This window comes from Bos indicus x Bos taurus, chromosome 13, assembly GCF_003369695.1.
Source record: "Bos indicus x Bos taurus breed Angus x Brahman F1 hybrid chromosome 13, Bos_hybrid_MaternalHap_v2.0, whole genome shotgun sequence".
Taxonomy (NCBI): domain Eukaryota; kingdom Metazoa; phylum Chordata; class Mammalia; order Artiodactyla; family Bovidae; genus Bos; species Bos indicus x Bos taurus.
The window spans coordinates 71,541,658-71,563,679 of NC_040088.1; the positions used below are offsets into that span (position 1 = coordinate 71,541,658).

Here is a 22,022-nt window from a genome sequence, read left to right on the forward strand (position 1 = left end):
GAACAGTAGGTATGTCGATTGGAAAGCATCTCCTGGGGGCCTTGGACCACTGTAACCATGGAAATAAGACCCAGTGTTACAGTTGTTTATCCCCAGGGAAGGTGGAAATACTGCTTTTAATCTAAACTTTCAACTTGTAAATACTGATATCATAGGGCCAGCCAGTGAAAACATACCGCCACTTCTCAAACTGACCAAATTTCCAAAGCATAGCCTTTGATACGGAGAACATAAACTGCATTAGGGCTATCACATCTAAACTGTGCCCTTAGGAAAAGGAAAGGACGCAAAGGACAGGTGGGTTACAAGTCTCTCCCCTGCACCAGCATTTTAGAGTAGCTTTATGAGTGCCATGGGAGTGGTCTTGCAAGAGTGGGCCTGTTTGGAGACAGGGTCTCTGCTTGGGCCTGTGTATTTTCTGTATCCCTCAGCGCCTCCTGATTTTGAAGGAGTAACAAGAGCCTTGAGTCCTCAAGGGAAAGGACTACAGTCTCCGGAGAATCATGATGCCCGTGATTAAAAATAAGGACTTTTTTTTAAAGGTACTGGGGGAAGGCTACCATTAGAGCAACTAGTTGGGGCTGAATCTTCATAGTATACAAACAGAGAGGAGATGATACATATTCACTGGTTCCACAATTCTTCCCATTCTTGTTTAGGATGTACAATATAAACATCTATTTTTGCTCATAAAAATACCTCTAGGTAAGACAGTGAACCTGTAGACAAACTGTATTCTGGCATTTTTGTCATTAGGCCCCTGATTTTATATGGTTATGAGGGGCCTGGCTGACCTCTGGGTCCAGGGCTGGAAATAAGATTCAGGGGTAGCTAATGAGAACCACCCAGAGAATTGTGCACCTAACAGGCAGTGATGCTGGAGCCGCTGGAGGCCACACAGGAGCCAAGCTCGAGAGGTAAGAAGATGGCCAGAGACACTGGTGGACTTTGAGGATGGGGGGTGGCGGGACGCGAGCCAGAGACAGTCCCCCGTATTTTCCTTTAAAGAACACACATACTTGCTAGCCATGCTGGCTACACTCATGGTTCAACACCAAGTGAAAGAAACAAAGTCACTCAGTCAGGTCCGAGTCTTTGTGACCCCATGGACTGCAGCCCACCAGGCTCCTCTGTCCATGGGATTCTCCAGGCAAGAGTACTGGGGTGGGGTGCCATTTCCTTCTCCAGGGGATTTTCCCAACCCAGGGATTGAACCTGGGTCTCCTGCGTTGCAGGCAGATTCTTTACCATCTGAGCCACCAAGACAGTGCCCCAAATCATGTAAATCTTGATAACTAGGGATACGGTTTTTAGAAACTACTTTTTGAGGTGAGGATAAGAAATGAGGTTCTAAAGTATATACACATGCTTTTGAGTAGAGCCCTGTATTTTCATTAATAAATCAACCATTTTTCATTATATAAGAGCTGGTCAACCTCCAGCAGGTAGGTGGCTGTACAGACAGCTAAGTGGAAACATCTGCTTATCACAAATGTTATTCCTATTTTAATCTCCTCTGCTATGTGGATTAATTCCATATAGTAGATAACTCAGTCAGGAGAGTATAAGAAAGTCCTTATACAGATGTGGCTTTAAAAAAAAAAAAACCTGACACCTTAAATGGTTATTTGCATACATAGTTTTTAGTGTGGACTGGGAAGAAATGACCTAATTTGGAATTCAGGACTATTTTCCTATGTATCTCCTGGATTAGATTAGAAAAGTAATACCTGAGCTTCTTTTTTTTTTAACAGCTGGATTTAACATACCAGCATTTTGTGTTCTCTGTTAATATGAGCTGGAGTCTAGCATTTAAATGATGGCTACAGCTTACCTGTAATTACAATTCCATACCACCACATGCATTCTGTGTTGTTTTATTTTAAGAAAAAGCTAATTTCAAATCTCCATTACAACTAAGCTGATTATGAAGTCTCAGTGAAGGAGGCCTGGTGTCCTGTTTACAAAAGGACGGCTACTGTCCTTCGTCCTTAAAACTTCAGGAAGGGCACCTCAAACGGCTTCGTGTTTGCGTGTTTCAATGCCAGAGCGTAGGAATAGACTCTGGCGTCCACCATCAGATGTTCTTCAGCTATCAGGGCTGGAGGAGGTGAAGAGCATAAGTCAGATAACCAAGTCGAAAACGGATAATAACACCCCTTCCCAGTCAGCCAGCGTTCACTGAGCAGCCACTGTGTGCCGTTCCTGTGCTAGGTGCTGTGGTAACGGGGATGAGCAAGACACTTTCTGCCTTCAGGGATCTTACTCTAGTGGAAGAATGCAGGATGTAAGAGCAGGATTATGTCTCCAGCATGAGACAAGAACAAGGAAAAGTTGGAACAAGAAAAAGAAGACAGAAGAGCACAAAAGCCAGGTGATGATTTTAATGTGAAAACAGTGAAGCTTTTAAGTTCACAGATCCATCCATCACCTCGTGGATGGCTCACTGCAGGGTTCTGCCGCTCTAAACCACCCAGCGATGATGACTCACGCGTTCTCTCCACTGTCAGGGACACACGTGTTCCACGTGGAGGTGAAGCTGTGCATTCAGAGGGACTGGAGTGAGGTCTCAGAGTCAGACCTCAAGGGGCTTTCGTGAGGACTTCTGTTTTACTCAGATGGCAATCTGCCCCTTGTTTCCCAGCCACTTGCTCAGGAACAAGCTCAGAGACAGTCTGACCCTCAAAGACAGGGTTCCGTCTTGTTCATCTGTGCCAGCTGGGGGTGGGCTGGGGGTGGGGGAACTCTGAAAACTATCCTCATAGCAAACTGAGCGCCAAAGGCCTTCTTGCCCACTTCCCAAAAGTAACTTGCTGAATATGAATAAGTAATGATAACTATATTGTGATGCTAGTAAAGCTGGCTAGTAAAGGGGCTTTCTTTGCCCCTCCCACTTCTATATCTACAGATTCCTCTCCACCATCCTCAATATTCCGCCCCCACAAGGCTGGAAGGGAAGTTAGCTGGAAAGAAGAAGGAAGGAATTTTTTTAAGGGATATTAGCTAATATAAAAAAAGAAAACAGAACATAACCTTCCAGCATCTGTGTGGCAGCATTATCCTGTTTAGTTTTACTCCTGCCTTCTCAGAGGCAGGGGCTGTCTTACTGTTCTCATTTAATGAGAAAAGCTAAGGGACTTGTTCCAAGTTGTAACTAATACACAGTCAGCTGAGCCTCAACCCAGTCTGACCTGTGGGCCTCAGAGCTGTGCTGCCAGTGACGGTGGCCATGACTTTGACTTGACATGGAATGTTTTTCTATTTTCAAATGCTCTGCCACCCGGAAAGGAGACATCATAGATCACTTGCAGTTTTATAACAGTTTCTAGGTATTTTTAGAACAGTTTCTAGGTATTTAATGAGGAAGAACAAGGAAATAGTTATGTTTAGTACCCCATTTGTTGGGGTTAGGGGTGGGAAAAACAGAGAAAGTCAGGTGATAATCAAGAGTGCTTACCCTCAAGTCTATTCAGCAGGTCATTCTTTGGTAAGGAAATTACTTCCACAAATTCTAAACAAACAAAGTACAAGTGAAAACAGAGCCAGACACCAGGTGAGCCCACTAGAGCAACTCACGATGCCTCAGCCACTCCCGCCGCAACACGCGGTGCACAAGGTCAGCCCCCGGGGTGGGACGACGTACCTCCATCCCCTGAAAACACACAGAAGAGGACATCTCAGCAAGGCCCAGAGTGCCAAACCACATGGCTTTTGTGCAAGATGTGACAAGGCTACAAGCGTTTAACAGAAACCTGGGTCTCTACTAATTTCATTTATAAACATGGTTAAAGGAAAAAAAAATCCCAACAGTACAATGTTATTCTTCTCCAAATCAAATGTTTTCATAGCCAAGTTTAAAGCATATTCTGTGAGATATATATACACATTTGTATATGTATTCTTAAACTGTTAAAATATATATAACATAAAACTTACCAATTTGACCATTTCTGAAGGTACTAATTCAGTGGCATTGAACACATTCACATTGCTGTGCAATCATGAGAACATTTTCATCATCCAGAAAAGAAAGGTGGTGCCCACTGAATAAGAATTCCCCATCCCCCACTCCTCGGTGACCTTGATTCCACCTTCTGTCTCTATGAAACAGGTAGGTATCATAATATACAGGTATCACACAATATTTGCCAATAAGGGAAATATTGTGTGATATTATTACGGTATCACACATGTATTTGCCAATAAGGCAAATATTGTGTGATAATATTATTAAGGTACCACACGTGCTAATCACACAGTGGGATCACACAATATTTGCCCTCCTGTGTCCAGCTTAATCTCACTGAGCACAGTGCTTTCAAGCTTCATGTATCAGCCTGCTTCACTGCTTTATGGCTGAATAATATTCCACTGTTAGAATGGGCCACATTTTGTATACCCCTCTGTTAATGGACACTCGGGTTGTTTCCACCTTTTGGGTATTGTGAGTGATGCTGAATCACGTATCTATTGGAGCCCCTGCTTTTGATTCTTCCAGGGATTCACCTAGGGGTGGAATTGCTGGGTCACAGGCTAATTCCATGTGTAACTCTGAGGAACTGCCAAACTCTTCCTCAGCATGTTACATCCGCTGGTTTGAAAATCGAGCACTTAAAATCAGCTGCGATGGGAAACTGGCAACATTGTGGAACTGAAAGGGCTGGGAAGTGGAAGACCTCCACTCTGACACATGAAGTATGGTGATGTCTGTGTCGCCACCACCCTCCACGGGGTTGGGAGAGCACGTGGAAATGACAGGCATTATGGCCTCTGAATCCAAGCCTGCTGAGAAACACAGGGCAAAGAATTTCCCCAAAGCGTCACTAAACATGGAACTCAAGGAATAGTTAATGTGGTGCTGTGCCACAGCATTCCTGCCAGTCTTGCAATAGATGGGAGACAGAAATCAGAGTGATTCTGAAAATGTTCACTGTTTACTATTTAAGGTCCATAGCTCTTAAGTGGGAATAAACCCCATACAGAAAACATGAAATACATAATTTAACATTTTATATAAAGCATAAAAATCAAGAATGTGCTGTGAGAAAAGTGCTAAATACACAAGATGAGAAAAATAGCCAAGTGTACTGATGAAGCATCTGTGAAAAGACCATTATTCTGTTAATAAAAGTCAAACTAGTAGCATGTTAAAAGATACTCAGTGCAGCACAACCACTGTCAACGCAGCCAGTCCACACGTACCTGGCTTTGGCTTAGGCCTTACATTTTCAGCGTCATCTCCATTGATAGTGACGGTCACGATGTGTGCGGTACAGTTTGACAAGCCTGGATCCATGCATACAGCTGGGGAGAGAGGCAGCAGGTCATCTTTCCCGGCACTAGTGAGATGTCATTCATCACTGAACTGTCTCTGGAGGAAGAGTCAGCTTGCGACTCGTTAACATGGAAGTCACACAAGAGAACTAGTTTCTCCTATTTGCTTAGTACATACGCTGCTGCAAGGCTGCAAAGCACACGTGTAATCACTACTCATTTCCCCCCGAGTTCTTGAGGGAAGTTTGCTAAGTCTGAGGGGTTAGAGGTAAAATCCTTTCACCACATCAATAAAGTCCTCTACTAACAAGTGTGGCATGTAGGTGAGATAGGTAATAAAGCTTAGAATGTGGAAACCCTGAAAGGCACCCTAATTTTTCTCCAATTTCTGGTCACTTTTTTTTCAGCTGTGCTCTCCTGGTGGGGAGGGGGGACGCGATTCACTTACAGATGACTAGCCTTCATCTAGGCTTTGTCTTCAGGGAATTAGCCAAATAGAAGCCATCTAAATTCCCAACATAAAGAACAGCCAAAGACTCAATCCTTTCACATCCAGAACAATCGACCATTGGGTTGGTTTTGTGGCAGCAGCACGAACCTGGAGAGCATTCAGCAACGTCGCCCTTGTAGCCGGTTTCCTCCTCGAGCTCTCGAAGAGCAGCTGCTTCCGGGCTTTCGTTGTCATCGATGAGACCTGCAAGTCCCAGGCACGTGAGAGGCGGGACAGGGAACCCCCTGCTGCTGAGCCACGTGCCAAGAACCAATAGGTCTGGGAAAAGTGGGCGTGCAGATAAAACTGCCTCAGGTTCTGATCCATTATAGAAAAACTAAAGGCAGAACACCACTCTGGGCATATTTAGTAGGTTCTGCTTCTCGTGTTTAGCCCTAGATGCTTCTGTGAGCACCTCAGCGTCAACGCTACGGTACAGCACGACCTCCTGCACCGGCGGATTCATTTGGGTGCGGGCCGGCAGGGTTCTGGACGAGTCACGTGACCACGGCGCAGACATGGGGACAATGTTACCCATCTTGCTTTCCTCCCTCAGAGCCACGTGGAGGCCCTGTAGGGAATCACCAGTTGCTAATGACTCCTGGGCAGGAGAAGATGGGAAAGGCGGGAAGCAAAGGCCGCGCGGGTTGGCGTGGGGTTGGGGGTGGGGGAGGATGCAGGTAGCGCTAGTTCACTGGGAGGGGGACAGCAGCATAGCAAGTCCTTTTTTCTGAAAGGAATTCTAAAAATGCTAAGAAAAAGTGAACATGGGTTAGTCAATTACTTTTAACTAAAATGGCTTATCGGTTCTATTTTTGGATACACTGGGTCTGCATGGCAGCACGTGGGCTTTCTCTATTTGCAGCAATTGGGGGCTAATGGCATCCCACTCCAGTACTCTTGCCTGGAAAATCCCATGGATGGAGGAGCCTGGTGGGCTGCAGTCCATGGGGTGGCTAGAGTCAGACATGACTGAGCGACTTCACTTTCACTTCTCACTTTCATGCACTGGAGAAGGAAATGGCAACCCACTCCAGTGTTCTTGCCTGGAGAATCCCAGGGACGGGGGAGCCTGGTGGCTACCGTCTATGGGGTGGCACAGAGTAGGACACGACTGAAGCGACTTAGTAGCAGCAGTAGCAGCTAGTTGCAGGCGAGGGCTTCTCATTGCAGTGGCTTCTCTTGTTGCCAGCTCCCGGGCTCTAGAGCGCACAGACTTTAGAAGAGGTGGTGCGTGGGTTTAGCTGCTCCACAGCACGTGGGATCTTCCTGGACCAGGGCTTAAACCCCTGTTCCCTGCACTGGCAGGTGGATTCTTAACCAGTGGACCACCAGGGAAAGTCCCTCAATTACTTTTAAAGTTATTTCTTCAGTGAAATGGCAAGGAAATGAGAAAGAAAATAAACCTGTTACTTAATGTGTTATGAGATGCACTGAAAATATAGAACTTCACCACTAACAAGAAATGAGACCTCATCTCTTCAGACGGAAACAACCCAATGAAGTCCTACAATATGTAGTGCATTCAATTTTAGATACCTTCTGTAACAACTGAAAAAATATTCAAGTTGAAATTAAGACAATTTCCTTGGCCTGCTTAGGTATGGGAGGATCATGGTATCTTTTCCATTCAGTTTTTAAAGAGCTGGGCGTAGTTACTGCGTAAATTTGCCAGAGGCAGATTGCGAGTGATGGAAAATGAAATACTTCTGACAAATTAAGGAAAAGCAATGACTCAAAAGAGGCTAGAAAGAATGAGAAAGAATGTTGCTAAGAGGAGGGCAGGTGGCCTGGAAAAGTGAGCTGTGACACCTCTATGGATTTGCGGATCACTGGGGTGTGGCCTGGAAGTACTTCAGTGCACGAGTGGTTTTTACTTGAAACCACATGGACAGATGAAAAGCTGTTAAATATTTAACCACCACTGTCCTCAGGCTCTGCCTGGGCTTAGTCCCACTGTCCCCCAGGGGCGATTCTCCACCCAGTGTTGTTACTCACCCGCGGGGAATTCTAGGCAGTAGCCCCCCATTGGGGGTCGGAACTGCTTCACCAGAATGATGCATTCGTAGTGAAGGGTTCTCTGCAACACAGGGATGATTGCCACACCTGCCAGCAGGAAATAAAACCAGGGAAACCCCAGTGGAAGGTCAGCAACACCAGTGATTTTTGTCTAGAGCAGTCTAACTGAAAGCCCATCTTTAAGAAACACTGCAGCTAAAGTCTTTCTTGTATTTGCCATTAGTAATAGGAAGTTAATTTAAGCTATAAAACTGGCAGTTAACTTTGGAAGTTATTCTCATTAAGAAAAACAAGGAAAAAATAATGACACTTCCATGTTGTTTAATTTTCTTTTTTAGAAAATAAACCTTTATTTTATAAAATAAAAGATTTTTATTGTCACGATTTCTTTAAAATAATATCACAACTAGAAGTAAACATTTAGCCAAGGGTCCAAGTCAAAATTTCAGTCTCCATGAACCTCTGTGGAGACCATTTCTCACTCAGCTGCAGCCAGGCGGCCACTGAAGTTACGCTGATCTGTGCTCTTAAGATTTCCTTTCACCAATAGAGAGTAAGTTCCATTGTTCATAGTATATGCTAGCTACACTGAGCTTTATTGTTTTAGGATAAAAGAAAGGCCTTTTCTCCCAAGTTATTTGGCCTTCACACCAAACCAAACCCAAAGGCCACTGGATTCTGGAAAACACAACTGTTCAGGAGGACCACTCAGCTCCTCTCACTTCCCCAGCATGAAAACACAGCAGCTGCAGCAGCTACTCTGTCTGCTTCTAGGAAAACCAGAACCCAGAACAAAGTGGAAAAATAAAAGGGGAAAACGAGAAAGACCTATTGCCCAACTTCCCCTAGACCAGAGGTGGTTTTCAGGACTGTTTCTGGGATATTTGTAGCCAAAGCATTCATGCCTGGAAGGGAAGGTGGACTGAACGAATAGTCTTGTCCTAATTCATTGCCTCATTTCCTCAAAGCAAGTGGTCACTACTATAAAGCACGTAGTAGTGCCAAGTAAGATTTCCAGACTAAAGGCTCTCACCCAGATGCTCTGTCCAGAACACAAGGGGATTTCTAGAAGTCGTAACACGTCTAGACACAGTGTGTAGCTTCAAATTACACTGACTTATGTTTGGCTCTGAATGGGATTACATCTTCCCTTCAGAAACACTGTTCTGAGCCTATGTAACAGGAACCAGAAGTTACTTATAAAGAAAGCTGGATTTAGTTACACAGTGTTGCAAACAGAAAACCAGAGTTAAGGATGAAAGATCACATGTGAAGACAACCCTGCTCTGAAGTCCTGGTTATAGTAAGAAACCGTCCTACCCCCAGCTCCCACACTCATGTGTGGGGACTTGCTTTGGGAGAGTTCTAACAGGTCTGCACTCATACCGTCAGCCGACTGGCCTTTCCTGGTTGTCCGCTTCACGGTCTCCCATGTCCTGTTTAGGCAGACAAGAAAAGTCGAAAGCATTAGTGTCGAAGAGGAGACTGTTCTTATGTTTTGTGTGTGTAACCAGCACCTTACAAGTTCAAAGCATGCACATGTGCTGAGGATAATGGCCAAGAACACCACGCAGTAAAGAGCTGTATTGAAAAAAGAGCCAACTGCTTTCCCACAGCTTCAAAAATTACCAAGGAAATCCACTGCTGACTACATCTAACCCTCTGCCTCTGAATGGAGAGCCTGCTCTTCACTTGAGCTGCTTTCCAATTAGCTCGCAAGTCATTTACCTGAAACACCTCAGTTTGGATCATGGATCTGCGGTGAGTAGCACAGCTGATGATCAAGCTTTGAAGGCCACAAAGCAGTCAGTGCAAACCCCGCCCCTGTGCAAATTCCAAAGGACACTGCGCCATGTGAACCACTGAGACAGTTGTGTACAGGGGAGATTTTAACACCAGTGACCCTGAACAGTCAATTTAAGAAATTTACTATTTACTAACTGAGGAATTAATCCTCTTAGGTAAGTGCTCTGCTTTGCATTTGTGAGATACCATCTAAGAGGAAAACGTTCCCCAGAAGAACAAGTGGGGTGAGGGGTTCCTGGTCCCCTCTTAGGGCCTTATTCCTGACCAGCTATTTGTCTCAGGGAACCTGGTACTGACAACCCTGTTACTGGCACAATCCTGCTGTTTAAAGGGGGTTGGGGAATTTCTTCCTCATTCTTAAGCCTTCAATAGAGAAAAGCAGTGGTTAGAGATGAGGGTAAGGAAGCAAACAATTCTGGATTTAAAAGGAGGAAGACATCCAAGTGGGCCCAGGGAGAGAAAGGTGTCCACATCTGATGTCGGTCTCCCTACAGTGAGAGTGAGTATAAGAGCTGCTCCTCAGAGTAACCCTCATACCCTTTAGCCAGTTGTCCTTAAGGCTTGGACCTTGCCACGTTTCTATGAAAAAATGTCAGATATTTAATCCAGTTTAAAAAAAAAAACAACTTTCTGTAAACTAGATCTTTTAGTATTGTACCCAAGTTCTAAAGGGCAAATATGTCAAAATGAACATGTGACAATCAATAGGACCACCATGACAACTCACAGCTGCCAACATTCCCGTTAGTAGCAAGAAGCCAACCAACAAGCCATTCTGATCAGTCAGTGATACAGATCATAAGTGACGGAACACCTGTTGGCCCAGTCCTCTCTGCGGTCTCTTAGGGTTAGTCCTAAAGACTGAAGAAGATAGCTGGGAGAAGCACTGAAGGTCCCATCCCAAACACACTAGGAACAAGGGAAGCAGAGAAAGGAGCATCATTATAGTGGGTAAGAGGAAGTAAATGAGCAGAATGGAGCCACAAAATAGATATTTATTAGAAATCCTAGAACAAGAACGGAGAAGGCGATGACACTACACTCCAGTACTCTTGCCTGGAAAATCCCATGGACAGAGGAGCCTGGTAGGCTGCAGTTCATGGGGTTGCGAAGAGTTGGACATGACTGAGCGACTTCACTTTCACTTTTCACTTTTATGTATTGGAGAAGGAAATGGCAACCCACTCCAGTGTTCTTGCCTGGAGAATCCCTGGGAGAGGGGAGCCTGGTGGGCTGCCGTCTATGGGGTCACACAGAGTCAGACACGACTGAAGCGACTTAGCAGCAGAACAAGAATCTCCCTGAGAGCTCCAATCATCTCAGAGGGACTCAGAGAGGAGAGCTGTCCACCTAATTGAGTCAGAAACTCCGCGTCTCCACTTAGTCACTAGGTGACCCTACAGTCGCGACCTCCTGGTGACTGTTTTCTCACCTGTAAAACCAGGGAACTGAGAGTACGTTGTCTTAACAGTCTCTGGTAGCTTTAGAATTCTGATTCTGGTTGACCTGTTTAGTCACTAGGTTGTACCCAACTCTTTTGCAACCCCATGGACTGTAGCCTGCTAGGCTCCTCTGTCCATGGGATTCTCCAGACAAGAACACTGGAGTCGATTGCTGTTTCCTTCTCTGGGGGATCTTCTTGACCCTGGAATCAAACCCACGTCTCCTGCATTGGCAGGCAGATTCTTTACCAGAGCACCTGGGAAGCCCTCCAGTTGAGTTACTGTTTTTAATATTTGTTATAGGAAAGCCTGTTTCACTGTCTTCCCTCTAGGCAACCAACTCCAAGAGGTAGACAGGGCACCAGAGAGTGAGCTCAGCTCTGTCCTGAATGCTGATTAAGAGGCATAAGATCAACATCTCTCCCCAGATCAATTCCATACCCTCGTCCATGAATGAGAGAGGGACAAAGAATTCTCTAGCTGCAGTTTTATTTTGTACATGTAGTATTTTATAAATGTATAAATCGTAGTCTGCTTTAAGCGCTCTGAAGCCTGACAACCAGGTATGAGATGTTAATGTCTCAAACGAGAGCTTCTGGAGGCCACAGGGAGTCCTGTGTATGGAAGGATGGGGAGGAATGTGTTGTCAATAGGCTCACGGTGTGGAGTTTGGAGACCCCAGAGCCCACTCCCCTCTGCCGGAGGAGTCTCCGGAAGTTGAGACCGAATTGTGAGTACTTGGAAACATGTCCCACGTGATTCCAAGGCACATCCCTGATGAAGTGAGGATGGGGAGCAGGTGCAGAGCTGGGGGGTGACAATCAACACGTACCCTTCACACTGGCTGGTGTCAAGGGCTCTATTTTGTGTCATAAGCTTAATTCAACAAGAAAGAGAACCAAACTGATCCAGGTAGGCTGGGCTCTGAGCTCTGGTTGCGTTTTCACAAGTGTAAATGCACCTGTCATGTCACCGAGGCCCGGACCTCCTGGCATCTCTGGCCTAGTCCTGCACAGCCGGCTCACTGCTCTGTGGATGGGGTGAGCTGCGATCAGCTTTCTCACCTTGGGTTGGACCGTGCTACGGACATCTTAATGTTCCCCACAGCTCTCCAACACTGGACCTTGTTACTATTTTTTGCCACTTTAGTACATAGAGTTAAAAGTTGTTAAAATCACCGGCAAGTCCACGTACTTTAACACTGATGAGAGATGTATTTATTACCTTATGAAGAAACTCTGTATTTTTATTTGGTATTTTTATTTGATCACGTAGAAAACAGTTTTTATATTAATGAATTTATATCATATAACCTGGATACTAAATTTAGCAAAGTTTTCCTACTTTCTCATTCTCCTTTTTCTATTTCACTAAGTAAATGTTTATTTTAATACATCTTTCCTGTTATTAAAAATAGTGATAGATATTTTAAAAAATGCTGAATAGGAAAGTTGGAAAAAAGACTAGTCACATAGCTGCTATTAATATTTTGCTACAGTTTTCCTTCTAGCCTTTTCTTGCACATTATTTGGCAGAGTTTAAAAAGCATTAAAAAAAAAAGCATATATCCAATTTCCTATTTTCTTATCAGCTTATGAACTTTTCTCATACTACCAGGTTGTCTTCATGATCTGCCCTGGAGATGGCTGTACAGTTTTTTACCAAGTAAATACACTATAATAATTGTTTTCTCTTTTTAAGATGTTTAGATGTTATTTTTAAGATGTTCAATTTGTCCTTTAAAATAATTATGATGGAAAGTTTTTCATGCACAGATCTGACTGCAAATAATTTTCTTAGCACAGTATCAAGACACTGCAGGGGCCAGACTCCAGGAACTCCCTCCCCACTCCCACATTTCTTTATGGCAATTGGTATTTGCTTTATAAAACTTTCCCCTCTCAACTTACCTTTCCATGAACAAGTATAAGCCTGCACATTTTATCCCAAACCCAGCAGTGTTTTCTCTTACATTCTAATTCAGAGATGAAAAAACTGGTTTAAGAGAAGGAAAAAACCTGTATTGTTATTATTCTGCTGCTTTATCAGCTGAAATTAGGCTTGGCCCAAAAGTTTTAGGTTCACCCTAATTTACTTGAGAATGGTATTAAAACAGCTCAACTAGATTCTTTAAGACAGAGCTTACAGTGAGGCAAAGATCAACTTTTATGCCAAACACTAAATAGAGACCCCAAGAACCCAAATCCTGAGCATTTTACAAAAAGAAAAAAATTAGTTTACCTTGTTTTACCAGTAGGATCTCTGTAAGTTGTTTTTTCAAGTTTGACCCATTTTCCTTCTGCAATCAACTAAAAGGAAATCAGACAGTAAGTTGGGAAACTTTCAAACTGAGCTATTTTTAATTTTTTTATTCTTTCAAATTTTTTGTGGCTCTCAATGATGATGTTTCCCACCTCAAAATCTGTGTCCAAGTTTTCAATTCAAAGTAGTAAAAGCTGTTTTTCTGATGTGGACCCGCTGTTCTGTGGAATTCTGGAGGTAGGACTGAGAACTGAAAAGAGAACTCACGAATTCTGGGGTGGGGGGAGGTCTGAGCAGGAAGGGGTTTCTGGGATGCTCCTAACCTTCTCTCCTCCAACCTGGGGCCAGTCACACAGGTGTGTTTCAGGGTGTGAAACTCAGTGGCATTTGACTGCCAACGACTACACAGCAAAGCCGACTCCAGGGACACCATGGCCAATGGAGCACATCCCCCACAGTGACATGGGTTTACCACTCAGCCTGAAGGGTACCCAGCATCATTCCACTTAGATGCCGAGGAGGTTAGGTGGCCAGGACTGCCTTACCTACAGACTATACTGAGTGAGTGCAAAGGTTCCCTGTGGACATAAAGCAGCAACTGGCCTTTTTCTAAGTATTCTTTTACTTGTCGCCAGCGGCAACCTAATACTTATTCAGCAGATCTGTTCAGAGACAACACAGAAATATTTTTAAATCGAAAAGAATTCCAGAAAGGTGTCAGGCTCAGAGTTTCAAAGATGAAGGATTTAAAATTTGTCCTCTGCAATGGTTCCTGCAGGAAGAAACTTTTTAAAAGGTAAACTAAATAATATGCAAGACATATTCAATACGTTCGTTGTGGAATTTAGACCACAACTAACAACTTAGGTTTTTCTTGTCCTTAAGCATGCATATTGAGACCACAAATAGCTAACCAATATGTGATATTGAGGACAAAATGTCTAAGCCTTAAAATTCATCTATGATTTATTCTTCTATCCAGGGAAGCTTTCAATGAAAACTCAATCAACAAGGTCCTACTGTACAGCACAGGGAACTATATTCAACATCCTGGGATAAACCATGTGAAAAAATATGAAAAAGATGTGTGTGTACATATATATATTTAACTGAATCACTCTGCCATACAGCAGAAATTCACCCAACACTATAAATCAACTATACTTCAATAAAAACTAAATTTAAAAAGGTAAGTAAGGATTGAGAGTTTTAAAAATCAACAGTTGAAACCCACTTTAAAAACAGCCTCAATTTCACTAATACATAAAATGAAGAGACACCACTGCTACCACATAAGAGCAAAGTGTTCCTAAGTCCTTAAAAGGAGCAGGAAATAGGTTTAAAAACTACCTTAAAGAATTAAAAACAATCATCTGAAACTGCAAATTTCTTTTAAACTCAGCTTTATGTGGCAAAGGGGAAGGGAAGTAAAAAGACAATGTATACCTCCTCTGAGATAATAGACTGTTCGGTATTTCGAGAAGAACCTGCTGTTTCTTGTTCCATTTTCAAACTAGTTGAGCTTTACAGTCCACAGGCAAGAACTTCACGCTATAAGAGAATGAGACTGGTTTAGGCTACATTAATTTTTCTGAATTACACATTTGTCCACAGGTCACTGGTCAAAGTATTTACTTAAATGGGGGAAAATCCGGAGTCATCAAAGCTGCGTTGCTCTGCTGAAGGTGGAGGAGCGCGGCCAGCTGCCCTGAGGTGGAGACGGAACAGAAACGCAAGGCCTCGGGAACAGCCAGAAAGAACAGAAAGCGGCCCAGTGAGACCAGCCCACAGCCTCCGTGCCTGAGGTCTTCAGAAACACTTTCCAAGGAGAAACAGAACAAAGATTGTACATCATGCCCCATGCCCGCCCCTCAACTGCCATCCCTTATCAACCCTTTACAGTGAAACTTTGTATTGTACGGGCTGGCTGCTTCTCTTTCCCATTTATCTCTGTGTTAAATGTATATACCATTTTAATAAAAAACTGCACAGTTCAGTGGCCCATCCAAAGTTTCCACATGCATCAAAGTCACAGCTGCACATAAGGAGTTAACCAGAAGCATAATCTGTCAGCAGAGAGCCCCATCCAGGTGGCTGTGGGCCATGACTTCCGTTGTCTCTCGCTCGCATTCCCTCAGTTTTTGTATCCTGAATGTCTGAAAATCTTTTTTCTACCCCCAAAGTTGATTGATAACCTGGCTGCAGATACAATTACGGGCTGAAAATCATTTTTGAGACCCTGCTCAGTGTCTTGCTTCTGAGAAGCTAGCTGCTGAGAAATCTGGCGTCACTGATCCTGGATCCTCTTCGATGTGACCCCGTGTTCCTCCTCTGGAACCCACAGTTGTTGACATCCGACGATGCTGATGTCACTTCAGTGGATTCCAGTGGGTCCTTTCAACCTGGAAACTTCACTCTGTGCTTCCTTTTATTTTTCAATATTCATTTATTTGACTTCGCTGGCCTTAGTTGTGGCATGTGGGATCTAGTTCCCTAACCAGGGATGGAACCTGCTGCTGCTGCTGCTACGTCACTTCAGTCGTGTCCGACTCTGTGCGACCCCATAGACGGCAGCCCACCAGGCTCCCCCGTCCCTGGGATTCTCCAGGCAAGGACACTGGAGTGGGTTGCCATTTCCTTCTCCAATGCATGAAAGTGAAAAGTGAAAGTGAAGTCACAGAGTCGTGTCCAACTCTTTGCAACCCCATGGACTGTGGCCTACCAGGCTCCTCCATCCATGGGATTTTCCAGGCAAGAGTACTGGAGTGGGGTGCCATTGCCTTGGGCCGCCTACATTGGGAGCATGGAGCCTTAACCACTGGGCCACCAGGAACTTCCCCATTCTGTGCTTCGTTAACTGAGTACTTCACTGATCATCTCCTCCCCTCTGTTTTCTCTGTTCTCTCTTTCAGGAAATAATACTTAGCTGCTGGACTTCCTGAACTGATCTCCGTCTCAGTAACAAAGTAGTAAGCTACATGCATGTTGAGATATTTAGAGACCGTCAGTCAGCATATTAATTCTATGAATACAGCAAAAGAAAACAGGCAGCTGTTTCTTTGAAAGTAACCCAGATGGTAATTATTAGGTGAACGTTTAATCAGACAAACAGTTCACATTATTATACACAATTAAAGTGGCAGGCTGCCTTGGATGGAAATGTGCCACTAGTCAGTTACTACTTGTCTGCACTTGAGTGCTCCACACCCCGAGGAGAGAACTCTATCCACCGAGATTTTTATCTCCTCGATTTCCATTCCCTTCTATTTACAACACATATATCAGAGAAGGAGAACTTCCCCCCTCTTTCAGTTCTGACACTTAAGAGAAAGTGACTCTCAGGCAACCAAGAAACTCCATTCAGTGCACAACAGAGTCTGTCTCGAATGGTATAAAACATTTGGATTAAGTCAAAACGTTTACCTCCTTTTAAAGTGACTCTGACCCAAGCTTCTTAAAAGTAGAGAACTGTAGTCCTCAGAGGTACAAGCACCACCAGAAGGGCACACAGGAAGAGCCAGACAAACTAATTTTCTCTATGAAAAGATTCTTAATCTGGATCTCCAGCGGACAAAATGGTCAGTAACACATAATTTAGAAAAGCACAGAGGTCCTCCCCTGACCCCCACGTGAGTATCTTTAGGGGCAAAAGGGCATCTGGTTCCTTCAAATTTTCATGGAACTTTAAGGTATTTGCGTAATCTGCTGAGGCCCCTTACGTTTCTCTTTCCACTGCCCTCAGATCTTCAGAGACTGTTGATGAGCTGAAAAACTAAAAAAGCCCTATTCTCGTCTACTACTCATCTAACCAAGTTAGCTAGATTCAAGCACAAAATAGTCCCAGGAGCAATCAAAAATCGACCCTTGATCGGCAAATGCTAAGCTAGAAGCAGTTGTTTCAAACAGATTGTATTTTTAAATGTTTAAGCTAGAATGTGAGAGGTCTAGAAAAACAAAAAACAAGCTCCTGACATAAATTACAAAAAAAGAAAGTAAAAAGTGGCTAATAGGGCTGGGTAATTACCTGGAATGCAATCAGCCCCAAGGGGAAACAGCTGTGGCAATCTATTGACTGTGTTAAAAACAAAAATGGGATTTAAGAGTGGTTTCAGAAAAATACTCTATACTGCTCTATTCCCAAAATGTCCATGATTGTGAAACCACCTCAAAAATATTACTGAAACAAAAAAAGAGTATTACTCTCAGCACCCTTTCAGTCAGGGCCAGAAGCTGAATGGTGCAGTGTGGGGCTGGTCACCACAAACATAGATTTGCAGAAACCAGTCAGCGTTCTAGGCTTGGCTGCACCTCAGGCTCCATCACACAGCCAGAGAGCTTTCCTAAGGGACTCCATGCTATTTAGAGATTTAAAAGTTTAATTCAAATTGTATCCACTTCATTACCTAGAGCTGAAGGTCATCTACATTTTGCCAGTAGGTGTATGTTATACATAAAAAAACACAGAAACTCCCTTGTACCACGGACAGAGGAGCCTGGCGGGCTACAGTCCATGGGTTCCCAAGGAGCGGGGTATACAACTGAGCGATTAGGCACACAGTACACCTAATGTTGAGTGTTCTAATTCACGTAATATGTTTTCACCTACTCTGGTTAAAGAGGTGAAGTTCTATCATGTGCCAGATGTATGATTTTTCCAGGGCACAAAAACTGGGGGAAAATGTCACAGGATTCTTAGAACTCCTGTACAGTGGTGGGCAGCAGTGTCAAACTAGCTCTGCGAACCTGGACAGTTCAAAAGTTCAAGTGTATTGCAAGTACAAAGTGACCACGATTCCTGCCCCAGGGGACATTACACCTGAGCACACAAACAGCCATAAAGGCAAATGCCTGCCAGAAAGACAATGTGATGCCAGGGTGTTTTAAAGGAGGCACAAGTCACATCCACTCAGGAGGCAGGGAAAATAGTAAAGACTTTTAAAAAAGGTGACTTTTAAAAGGCAGTTTGATACTAAGCTACGATCTAGAGACTAGGAAGGCCAGGAAAACACTCTGAGAGGAAGGATCCACGTGAACAAAAAGCAGAGATACTGACTGGGGGAAGGGTTGAAAATTTACAGCAAGCTCTGTGGCTCTCAACCTTTCCCTCCCCACTCCCTCCCAAAAGAAAGCCAAAAACAATCCCTTGTGTAAGGGATGATGTCAACTTATAAACACATTTCCAAGGGCTTACACAGATTTGGCTGGACACCCACCCTTTTCCCCACATTTGCTGACAAACAAACCAGTCAACAACCCTAACTGGCACGTCACAAACTCCTGTTGCTGTGCATGCTCCTCTTGGGGTTGGGAGAGAGAGAAATGACCACCTTTTCACAACAGCTGGATTACCAAGTTAAGCAACAATAAGATTCAAGAAGTCAAACTGAGATTCTCAGAAGCCAGACTGTAGAGTATGCACCCAGGCTCCTCATCATTCAATTATTACCATACCCAAGTCCCTGCAGTTTGCTGAGGTTGCAAAGTGAAACAAAAATCAGAGCAAGAAATCACACACTGGTTAATCTCCCCTAGCTAATAGCTGAATATTGTAAATACCATCTATACTCAATCAGGCAGTTTTATAGACAGAGAAATCAATAAGGCAACTTGAAAGAAATTAAGTGGGAGATCAAGTTTTGCAAAAAATTACTGTGTGTTACTAGGTATGTCTAAGATTCCATTCTAAGTTCTTTCAGAATTATACAGAAAAACCACTTGATTTATAATGAACAAAATATCATTAATGTAGTTACATTTAATATTCTTGGTTATAATTATAAACCTTCAAAATTCTTAGCTTTTTAAAGGATTATATATATGTTGTTGTAGGTCACTAAGTTGTACCTGACTCTGTGACCTCATGGACTGCAGCACAAGAATGGCTTCCCCATCCTTCACTATCTCCTGGAGTTTGCTTAGATTCATAACCTTTGAGTCAGTGATGCTGCTGCTGCTAAGTCACTTCAGTCGTGTCTGACTCTGTGCGACCCCATAGACGGCAGACACCAGGCTCTCCTGTCCCTGGGATTCTCCAGGCAAGAACACTGGAGTGGGTTGCCATCTCCTTCTCCAATGCATGAAAGTGAAAAAATAAAGTGAAGTTGCTCAGTCATGTCTGACTCCTAGTGACCCCATGGACTGCAGCCCACCAGGCCCCTCCTTCCATGGGATTTTCCAGGCAAGAGTACTGGAGTGGGGTGCCATCGCCTTCTCTGGTCAGTGATGCTATCTAACCATTTTATCCTTTGCCACCCTCTTCTCCTTTGGCCTTCAATCTTTCCTAGCATCAGGGTCTCTTCTAATGAGTCAGCTCTTTGTATCAGGTGGCCAAAGTATTGAAACTTCAGCATCAGTCCTTCCAATGAATATTCAGGGTTGATCTCCTTGCCATCCAAGGGACCATCAGTACTTTTATATGTATGTATGTATGTGTATATATATATTGGGGAGAGGGGTGGCGCTGCATTGCAGGGCAATCAGGGATTCTGACCAGGGATCCAACTTGTGCCCCCTGCTGTGGAGTCTTAACCACTGAACCACCAGGGAAGTCCCTGAAGATAACATTTTGATCAGTACTTCTTTTGTACCATCTATGGTAAAATTTTGGTATCCACCTCAGATGGATTTTCTTTGCTGACAACGATTATCCTTACATGATGAAAACTTCCTGTAGTTACTTTGATCGTAAAGGAAAGCCACCGAAAGTATTCTTTCATTTTTCAGTAGGTGTAGGGGTTGGATGGGCAGGAAGGAACTAACATTTTACTGAAATTATACTACTTGACGATTTTTGATTATTTATCAGGTGATTTACAATCATTACATTTAGTTCTGGTTAAGCAAGAGTGAACTGACTGTACTTACTCTTGGGAAAGTTAATTGGTTATAGTCATATGGCAGTAAGACCAGTGAAGGACCTCTTGTAATAGCCCAGAAAAGAGAGAACACAGGTTTGGACTACAGTGGAGCAGTAGTGAACAAACAGATTAATTCCTTGCAGATGAGACTTTTTGTTTTTCTTAAAACAGTTTCTGGGGATGCCAAAGCTAATTCTAAGAAGGAGAGGATCTTAGAGGGGACTGGGAGAAAGGGGTGGCGCAAGTTCAAATTTGGACACACTGAGTTTGAGATGCTGGTAAGATATTCAAGTGGAGAAAACCAGCAGGCAGTTGGAAATTCTAACCTACAATACGAGTCATGTTATGGATTCAGAGAAGGAAATGTTTTTTCACTATTTCATTTAGAATTAGTCAATAACTCTCCCCCCCCCATCACTTTGCTTACTTTGCAACTGAACAACAAAGATGGGTCAGTAAGAAAGTGCAATTTTAAGCAGATATCCAAAATGTGTGCCCTTAGGCAAAGGTGCCTGCCAACAAGGCCAAGGTAGGTAACTCTAAGAAGCAAGGTTACGGTGAAAGTTGCGCCTGACTCTTCGTGATTCCATGGACTGTAGCCTGCCAGGCTCCTCTGTCCACAGATTTCTTCAAGCAAGAATACTGGAGTGGGTTACCATTACCTTCTCCAGGTGATCTTCCCCATCCAGGGATCAAACCCGAGTCTCCTGCATTGGCAGGCAGAGTCTTTACCGTCTGAATCACCAGGGAAGCCTGTAAGAAGTAAGGCTGACTCTTCGTGATTCCATGGACTGTAGCCTGCCAGGCTCCTCTGTCCACAGATTTCTTCAAGCAAGAATACTGGAGTGGGTTACCATTACCTTCTCCAGGTGATCTTCCCCATCCAGGGATCAAACCCGAGTCTCCTGCATTGGCAGGCAGAGTCTTTACCGTCTGAATCACCAGGGAAGCCCGTAAGAAGTAAGGTTAGATTTAAAAGGTGTTTCTCAGCACCTCGGTATTTTTCATTCACTTTAGAAACAGAAAGTGAACTTTTTAAAGTACTCTACATTTTGGTCGCCTTCTGATACTTGCGGAAGGAAAAGAACACAGACGATAAGGTAATAGGGGAGGAAGAGGAGGAAAAATTTTATTAGAAATTCGACTAGTATTCCTTACGGTCTTACGAATCCAGCACGGTATGGGTACGGATACAATCGGGCTGTGTTTTTGCAAGCTGCTACGTTTAAGAGGATGGAATAAATGAACTTGACGCTCAAAAGCGACACCTCACCTCACCCCTCCTTTCCTCTGTCCTCCAAATTTACCTCTTCGTACAACTTCCAAAGTCTGACTCCCGGGATCGCAGAGACGGGGCTCTTTCCCTCTCGTTCATAGCCTTCCCCACGAGCCAAGCGGGGGCCGTGACTCCCTTTGCAGATACCTCCACCGCGGCACTCAAACTAACATCTCTCTGTGATGTTTGCAGTTTTCCGGACTCCTAGGAGCCCAGTTTTTCCACCCCAGTCCCTGGTTTGCCTCTGAACTTGCCCTCCCCGCCTGTTTCCGCGCCTCGCGGACGCAAACCGGGTCGAGCGCGCGGCTGTCCACATGCTCCAGGTGTGCTCCCCCCGTCTCCCTGCCAGGAACCCCTGCATGTGATTGGCCCGTGCCCAGTTACCTACTCCCAGGCGTGCGGCGAAGGGATGCGGACTCCTTTAGGAAGGGGGAGGAAAGGAGAAAGCACGGGTCCGAGGAAACGAGGCTCAGGAGGTGCAGTTCTACTGCAGGAGTCGCAGCCGCACCTCGCGGCCAAATGAGACGGAGGATGCGCGCTCGGCCCCCCGCGGCACCCGTAGCAGCCCCCGCCGGTGACCTCGCCGCAGAAGATTA

General features: G+C 44.3%; 1 protein-coding gene across 10 annotated transcripts; it reads right to left on the reverse strand.

Moving 5' to 3' along the window:
- Positions 1-1,861: 1,861 nt before the first annotated feature.
- Positions 1,862-21,972, reverse strand: NUDT5 (nudix hydrolase 5). 10 transcript variants are annotated; one of them, XM_027560222.1, is made up of 11 exons: positions 21,815-21,956; positions 14,929-15,111; positions 14,740-14,844; positions 13,273-13,340; positions 9,170-9,219; positions 7,763-7,870; positions 5,873-5,968; positions 5,203-5,304; positions 3,644-3,652; positions 3,458-3,511; positions 2,108-2,539 (listed from the first exon to the last, which is right to left on the reverse strand). In XM_027560222.1, the coding sequence occupies exons 3-11, from the start codon at positions 14,797-14,799 to the stop codon at positions 2,268-2,270; spliced, it is 819 nt and encodes a 272-aa protein (XP_027416023.1). In that variant the 5' UTR covers positions 14,800-14,844; positions 14,929-15,111; positions 21,815-21,956; the 3' UTR covers positions 2,108-2,267. The 10 variants fall into 10 exon arrangements, with proteins under 10 accessions (XP_027416025.1, XP_027416030.1, XP_027416031.1 ...); XM_027560224.1 differs by lacking the exons at positions 2,108-2,539; positions 14,929-15,111 and adding an exon at positions 1,862-2,101 and having other exon boundaries at positions 21,815-21,972; XM_027560229.1 differs by lacking the exons at positions 2,108-2,539; positions 14,929-15,111 and adding an exon at positions 1,862-2,101 and having other exon boundaries at positions 13,446-14,844; positions 21,811-21,959.
- Positions 21,973-22,022: the final 50 nt, after the last annotated feature.

Excerpts from the sequence above, each read along its gene's own strand:
- NUDT5 (XM_027560221.1), bottom strand. The coding sequence starts at position 14,799 with ATGGAACAAGAAACAGCAGGTTCTTCTCGAAATACCGAACAGTCTATT. Across the intron at positions 7,871-9,169 it reads GAAAGGCCAGTCGGCTGACG|GTGTGGCAATCATCCCTGTG; the intron begins GTATGAGTGCAG and ends TCCTGCTGGCAG. Across the intron at positions 5,969-7,762 it reads CTGCCTAGAATTCCCCGCGG|GTCTCATCGATGACAACGAA; the intron begins GTGAGTAACAAC and ends TGGGACTTGCAG.